This window comes from Primulina tabacum, chromosome 13 (assembly GCF_025594145.1).
Source record: "Primulina tabacum isolate GXHZ01 chromosome 13, ASM2559414v2, whole genome shotgun sequence".
Lineage (NCBI taxonomy): Eukaryota > Viridiplantae > Streptophyta > Magnoliopsida > Lamiales > Gesneriaceae > Primulina > Primulina tabacum.
Genome location: NC_134562.1, coordinates 33166902 through 33175204, shown reverse-complemented (window position 1 = coordinate 33175204; position 8303 = coordinate 33166902). Strand labels below are relative to the sequence as shown.

The window sequence follows — 8303 nt, the reverse complement described above, 5'->3', positions numbered from 1 at the left end:
AACTCCATCTGCACATCACCCAAAAATTTCCTCAATATTGATACTCACTGAAAATTTAGGATCTGATCCCAGCAAATGACACTAGTTCAGACGCAAGCTTCGAATTTGCTCTGAGCCTAAAATCAAGAAGAAGACCGTTAGAAGGAGGCCAGGAGGGTGTCCCGGCGTAGCCCCTCCGACGCTCAAGTCAGAGACTAAGGATATAGTGTGACTAAAGATGGACCGAGGCCCATGATCCGGTGTGAGCTCAATTTAGATGTGCTCAATTTGGATGTGTTCATCCCTGGGTATCAAACATGTAACTACCATCTTCATAACTACGGGCAAGAATAATGGATTGAATCGTTTGATCAAAAAATGCAAATTACATTGCCTAATTTTGACCATATCCTTGTATTCATTCGTCACAATATATTATAAAAAATTTAACACACTTGTCCACTATCCCAATCAGCAAGCAACTATTCTATTTCAAGATCCCCACGGACCGTGGAATGAGATGGTAAATCGAAAAATAAAGATGATACCGACTTTTTTTTTTTTTACTTTAATTATTGTAAAATTTTGAGAATACTAACGTGAATGATGTAATAATTTTTGATCTTATCTTTTATATCAAACGATATCACACTTGTTTAAATAATTTATCCCAAAAAATAAAAATTAAAATAAAAAATAATAAAAATAATCCTACCCCACAGGCCACTGGTACATAATTTCTTTACGTGTATATATTTTATACAGAGGAGTTCCTATTGGCCTTCTTCATAGGCATAATCAAACAATAATCTTCTCTCTCACACACACACACCCCAAACGACACACATACCCACCACCACCATCTCCGCTGCACGACGGTGGCCTGAAAATGATCGGTTTGAGCACGGTGGAGGCGAAGTTACCCCCTGGTTTTCGGTTCCATCCGAAAGATGAAGAACTTATATGCAATTACTTGATGAACTGGGTGATAGGATGCACCCAACACGCTCCTTTGTTGATCCAGATTGACCTTAACAAGTGTGAACCTTGGGATATTCCAGGTAGTTTACTGCTATTCTCTCATTTAATCCTTATATATATATATATATATATATATATCTTGAAATATAGATACATCTTTAATTTATATGTGTGTGAACAAAATTAGTTCATGCATTTAGACTTTTTAGTGTGTTAATTTGACGTTCATTAACTAAAAGTAGGATAAGTGGAAACTAAACCTAAAGATTTCTCATCCACCAACCTTTTTGAAGAAATCGACACCTTGTCTTGACCAAAGGATCGATGGAGACATGGTTCTAGATCATAACAATTGGGTGGAAAAAAAAAATTAGATTTCACGATTGTAATTGTCTAAATTTTCAGTCGTACTAGTCTATACTGGTTAAGTTCAATAAATTTCAGATCGATAATATCTACAATTTTTCATGCATTATCAGCATCAAGGCCTTCTCGATTTTCCCATGAGAATAGTGATTTCTCTGTTTATTTGTCTGTTTATGACAACAAACTCTTATTAACTTTCATCATATTCAGCAGTGAACATAATTAATTCATGTCTCGTTTTGGAATTTCCATGCATCTCCACAATACAGATACACATCTCTATCAATAGTTTGTTGATCACTAGAGAATATGGTTTGATATTGGCATTGAATATTTGAGTTGTATCGTTTAAAAGATTGGATCGAGTTGCATTATTATCGTAAACAATGACTTTTTTGTAAAGTGATAAATACTCGATTCTTCGATAAAGTTGTTGTTTTGACACTTTAATTGTCCATACATAATTATTGGTGGCTCTCATGATACTCAGCTATCAATATGGGCTTAATTTGTAAGGAGTGCCCACATATATGCTTAGCCACATGTTTGCTTTCAACAAGTCCTCATCATCTGGTGTAAATAATATTCTGTATTATTCGATTTGTATTCTTTTTTTTTTTTCTCGGGATATCATGAATTAGAAGATGATGAATCAAATAAACCCGAACATAAAGAACTATTTACATGATATTTCGACTGTGGATTTGGGATAAATTATCCCATTTAACGTAGGGTTATTCACTTAATTAGAAATCTTATTGTTCATTTAGCAATATAGAACTGACTTTAATAATTCTTTTGTTTCCGGTGAAAAAAGACACTGCATGTGTGGGTGGCAAGGAATGGTATTTCTACAGCCAACGTGACAGGAAATATGCCACCGGGCTAAGAACAAATCGGGCTACAGCTTCGGGATACTGGAAGGCCACGGGAAAAGACCGGCCTGTGATTCGCAAGGGGACCCAAGTCGGCATGCGGAAAACTCTTGTGTTCTACCAGGGCCGCGCCCCCAAAGGAAGGAAAACCGAGTGGGTCATGCATGAGTTTCGCCTCGAAGGAGTCACCGGTCACTGCCCCGGCCCGAAACAAGCTCATTCGATCAAGGTAAAACTTATGTGTTAATTCATTCTTTTATAAGCCCATGTGAAGGATGATATTAAACATTATTGTATTATCCCACGTTTGACTATTTTTTACAATAATTAGAGTTAAAAATAAAAAGGCATTTCTGATACCGAAGGCTATATAATATATATGAGTAGGTCTCTTGTGAGACTGTCTTACGAATCTTTATCTGTGAGACGAGTCAACCCTACCAATATTCACAATAAAAGTAATACTTTTAGCATGAAAAATAGTATTTTTTCATGGATGACTCAAATAAGAGATCCGTCTCACAAAATTCGAGTTAATTAATATCAGTATCTCACTAACTATGATTGCAATATCACCACACAAGTTGATTATTTTTTAAAAATTGATCATATCTTCAACTTGTCAATATTATGGACGTCATTAAGTTACAGGCTGTTTTCATTTAGAATAAAAGCTATTAAGAATCTACCCATAAAATAAAGACTATTAAGAATATCTATGTTTTTTTAATATAAATTCTTGTCTTTTTAGTTGTAGATAATGTAGCACGACAATAAGTTTATTTGGCCATTTGCTTATTTAATTAATATTGGCTTGAAATAATGTCGTTTGTCCTTTGTGCTTTTCCATTGTATATGCTCACCCGAAAGTAAACAAATTTGACATCTAGAAAGCGACAACTATTTAATTTTCCTATATGTTTATTTATAATTTATAAACAAAATTTTTATCTTACGGAAATTTTTTAATGTGTGTTTATGTGAGCATTTATGAGACTACGTCTATTTATTAGATGATCAGATGAAATTATATATCTAATAGATGGACGTTATCTCAGTGATACTCACGTAGATGTCCGCAATAAACGCGGGTAAGATCAATTATCTATATAAATATATACATATATTTTACTCTGAAAATATTCAGGATCTTACCTATGTTAAAACAACAAATATCATATATATGATGATCTGCATGTTACGCATCGAATATTACATATTTTTAAGAACTCAAACTTTACATGTTAAATGTTTAACATTGTATCTAAACTTAGAGATAATCAATTTTTTTTAAAATCTAATTTATTATAGTTTAATTTACTAGCTATGAAGATGATGAGATTCAACTTTAATTTTGTATTTTCTCACAATATTTGACTTAAATTTTATAATTATTGAAATTATAAAATAATTATATTTTATATTTTCATCTCTCACGAGCTAAGCGATTATACATTTTCGTATTTACTTATAGTAGTTTGATGCATTTACACAGGAGCAAGACTGGGTTCTATGCAGAATGTTTTACAAGAACGGATCAGAAACCCCAAACAAACAAGAAAACTCAAACGCCATTAATGCCCACAACCAAATACCTAAGCTCTCTTCTTCTTCTTCTTCATCCCTCACACTGCCGCCATTGATGGAACCCTGCAACAACTTCATCTTCAGCCAAACCTATCCCTATCCCCAGCAAGTGCCCTGCTTCTCCAATATAAACAACCATACAAACCCTGACTTCCCCTTCGTCACCCATCAAGAATCTTCCCCCAAACTGATGATACCAAGTTTGGGACAAACAGTCTTGCACCCCCTGATTCACAATCGGCCATTGTTGGATGGGACCGTCACAGATACTTATAATACTTGTTGCGATGAGAACGTGATTAAAGATGTTTTGAGTTATCTAACGAAAACAGAAAGTGTGAATGATAATATCCCAGCGGCCCTTAATGGGTCTCCGAGCTTTGGGGAAGGAAGTTCGGATAGTTATTTATCTGAAGCGGAATTGTCTTCCTTGTGGAATCAGTATTCGTGATTAATGCGATGTTGGGGGAGTTTCTAAATATCCAAAGAATTAGTATAAAATATTTGTGTCCACGGTTTGTACGCTAATATTTATGATATTGAATGTAATTGAGTTTAGGTCAAATATATATGTTCTCATTTTGGTTTTTAATTACTTCACTAATTTGTTCAATTTTACTCTAAGTATACTAAATTTTAATTTTTGATTATTTTGGTCCGATTATCGCGGCGATGCTGGACAGATTAGGATTTACTAAACTGTACAGAGATTTATTGGCTTTTTTCTCAAATTTTAGGCCTATGACTTTAAAGTCGATAATGGCATTGCATGGTTGTTTCATCCACTTTTTGACTTCTCCCCAAATTTTATTAAGTTAACGAAATATTTGTGTTATATACATATATAAACATTATTTTTTAAACTTCACACACATGTATATAGTTTTATCAAAATATGTATAAGTTTTTACGTTATACAAAATCAAAAGAATTTTTTCTATTATAATATACCTCATGTACAAAATCAAAAAATAAAAATACACCATATATAATTTAATATCATTTTAGATATCGTGTTTTTAAAAATCAAGTATAAAACTTCCTATCAAATAGGATAAATATATAATGAGTTTTTATAATATAAGTGAAATGTGTCTGATTTTTTTTAAAAAAAATGAAGAATGTATTAACCTATTAATTTTTCGAGAAAATTGTTTTTTTAGTATTTTATATTTGTCTATTTGATATTTTGATTATTTATATTATTAAATTTCAGTTTTAGTCTGCTATATTTGCTATCTTTATTTTTTTATAATTCTAGTCGCTTCTCGATATAGTGTTGATGTGATATCAATGTAGTATTCATGTGACACTAATGTATGTTGTATCTCATCAATAATCCTGATGAGAAATGACTAAAATCGCCAAAAATTCAGTATTAGAACTGAAATTTTATAATATAGATAATCAAAATCGTAAAGAATCAAATATATATGATCGAAAAATCAATTTTTTTAAAAAAAATTTAGAGGGTTAATTTTATTTCTTTTATATTTTTCACAAGAAAAAAAATTTAGAGGGTTAATTTTATTTCTTTTATATTTTTCACAAGAGAAATTGGTACAATTATCTCTCGTAATATATGTCTCCTTCCAAATTGCTCGGGTTAGTTGGTAGCAAAGTGTGTATCTATTATCTAAAGGGAATCTTGTAATTAAATAATCTCGTAATATATATTCTCACACACACACACACACACACACATATATACATATATATATCAAACCCTCCTTTTGCTAAAACGTCAAAATAATTTGGAATTTTGTAATTATCAAATAAGGCCACACACTTGACGTTAACAAAGGATTACGGTGATATTTTTATAAATAATTGTAATTAATTTGACTATCACTTTCATTTAACTAAACCATGGGACGACACGAAATCATCTCTTACACTTTGTGCTCTAAAACGTGTTATACTTTGTTCAAACCATTCTGATTTGCAATTAAGATAAAAAAAAAAAAAGTAAATGCATTAAATATCATGCAAGAAGAAAATAAAATAAATCACAGACAAAACATTCGATTCATCTATTTTTTTAAAAAGAGATCGACAAAAATTGTATTCCAATCATTTTAAATGATTTAAACAATAATGATTATTTTTTAATTCAAAATAGATTATCGAATGTCTTGTCTGTGATTTATTCATTAAGTGTGGCATAAGATTTAATCTAGACCGAGGTGTTCCAAACCGTGCTACACTTTACTCAAATAAGTCTCGTTTGCAAAAATTATTAAAAATTAAATGCGCTAAACATCATGTAAGAAGAAAATAGAATAAATAATAGACAAAACATTCGATTCTTCTATTTTTTTTTATAAAAATGAATCGATAATGATTTGTATCTCAAGCACATTAAAAGATTAAAACAATATATTGACGTTTTTTAAAATTAAATATATGAATGGAATGTTTTGCCTGTTATTTATTAATCTATTTCCTACATATATGATTTTTAGTACATGTACTTCTTAATAATTTTTACATAACAATGTTTGACATATCAAATATAACATATGCTTTCATATCTGGAATGACGGGAGGACATATTTGAAATTAAACTACTAAATCCTTATTAGCTCATCACTCAGATTTGCAAGGACTCGTAACTTCTGACATAAAAATTAAATAATAAAAAAGCAGCTTAAAAATAACAAAATGAATTTCGGATTTTTTTTATTTTAAGGGTTAATTTTTAATTGATTTTCCTTTATTGTAAACTACATTTTTTATCACTTGCAAGTTGCATGTATGTAAGTACCTCGTTGAACAATAAGAAAAAAAAAATGAAGCATAAATAAATAAATATAATAATAATAATAATAATAATAATAATAATAATAATAATAATAATAATAGGATCTTAATAACATATGATATGAGATTTAGCTCGCGAGTTGATTTTCCGAACTTACCCAAATTTACTGAATTCCTGTCCTTGATTCGTAATTCATTAACAATTAGGCCAAAATATTAAAAATTAGTTTATTTGATGAATTAGTGAGCTAAAACCTAAAATGAGATAAATTATGATACTCACGGGAAATTTAGGGTCCGATTCCAGCAAGTGTCACTAGTCCAGATGCAGGTTTCGAAATTGTCCCGAGCCTGAAATCACGAATAAGACAGTTAGAAGGGGGCCAGAAAGGTGTCCTTGGCGTAGCCCCTCCGATGCTCAAGTCAGATACCAAAGATATAAGTGAGAGCAGCTAAGGGTGCCGAAAAAAACATAGTGAATGAATAATCATACGCTCAAACTTGATATGTATAGGAGAATATATGGGTCTGTCCTGGGTCCTCCACCTGTGGGCCCTAGAGATGGGCCGGGAGTTTGGGTTTGATCTTGATGAGTTCATCCATGTGGTATCAAATTAGTATATAAAAAAGTTGTTTCCTAATTTTAAAGCATATATTAAATATAATACAAATATTTAATTAATGTTATATTGTCTTTATATAACGTCACAATAAAATAAAATTAGGTTAGTTTGTGGAGCCAAGATTTGGTCTGTGATGCCCCACTTCACTTCAAGGCATTCTTGAAGGATACCTACGACCAAACTTGATTAACAAAATTATTGACCCACAAACTACGTTTTCACCATCTAATTATCCTCAAAATCACTCATTTTATCTGTTAATGACATCATTAATTCTTAAAAAAATCACATCAATTTTAACGATGCTAAGTTACCTAACTATTATTTTTTTTGCTCTACCAGCTGTATGCTACACTTTTTTGAATATACGTAAATAAATAAAAAGAATTAATCAACATCTTCGCTTTATTTATGAAATTCAACATCTTCGTTTGACTTCTTCTTGTCTCCATTTTAAAAAAAAAATTTCTATTTCTATCGCTTATATATATATATATATATATATATATTATTCGTTCTTGATATGATCTAATCGGTTGTGCTAATTAAAACGACACTTGGGAAAATTTACAATAATTTAATAGTACTAGATAAATTTTATAAAATTGTCAAATTTATTGTAATCAATAACTTATTTAAGGTAAATAATTTTGTCTCAAAAGATTCAAGGCAAAAGCTTGTGTGAGACGGTCTCACGTGTCGTATCTTGTGAGATATATCTCTTATTTGAGTCATCCATGAAAAATATTACTTTTTATGCTAAGAATATTACTTTTTATTGTGAATATCGGTAGGTTTGACTTATCTTACAAATAAAGATTCGTGAGATTGTCTCACAAGAAACCTAATCAAGATTCAAATGAAAGGACATGGTTGGAGATCGGATAATAGATTTGAATTTGAATAAGCAACATGAGAAATTTGAAATCATTGATTCAAAGCCAAATGGATGCAATGAATTTGAGACGTTGATTCAAATCATTCGATCCAAATGCAACCTACTTCACATAGAGATGAATTTAAAATTCGTCACAGTTATTGGTTACAAAGTTTTGTGCTGATAAATGCGTAATTACGGAAAAACACTATTGGATGCATATCAGAGCTCAATAAACAAGGCCGGGCCGCT

General features: G+C 31.0%; 1 protein-coding gene across 2 annotated transcripts; it reads left to right on the top strand.

Annotated features, from left to right (window-relative positions):
• The first annotated feature begins 760 nt into the window (after positions 1–760).
• LOC142522529 (NAC domain-containing protein 21/22-like) lies at positions 761–4361 on the top strand. 2 transcript variants are annotated; one of them, XM_075625974.1, is made up of 3 exons: positions 761–1040; positions 2144–2430; positions 3679–4361. In XM_075625974.1, the coding sequence occupies exons 1-3, from the start codon at positions 869–871 to the stop codon at positions 4237–4239; spliced, it is 1020 nt and encodes a 339-aa protein (XP_075482089.1). In that variant the 5' UTR covers positions 761–868; the 3' UTR covers positions 4240–4361. The 2 variants fall into 2 exon arrangements, with proteins under 2 accessions (XP_075482089.1, XP_075482090.1); XM_075625975.1 differs by having other exon boundaries at positions 3697–4357.
• The last annotated feature ends 3942 nt before the right edge of the window (positions 4362–8303 follow it).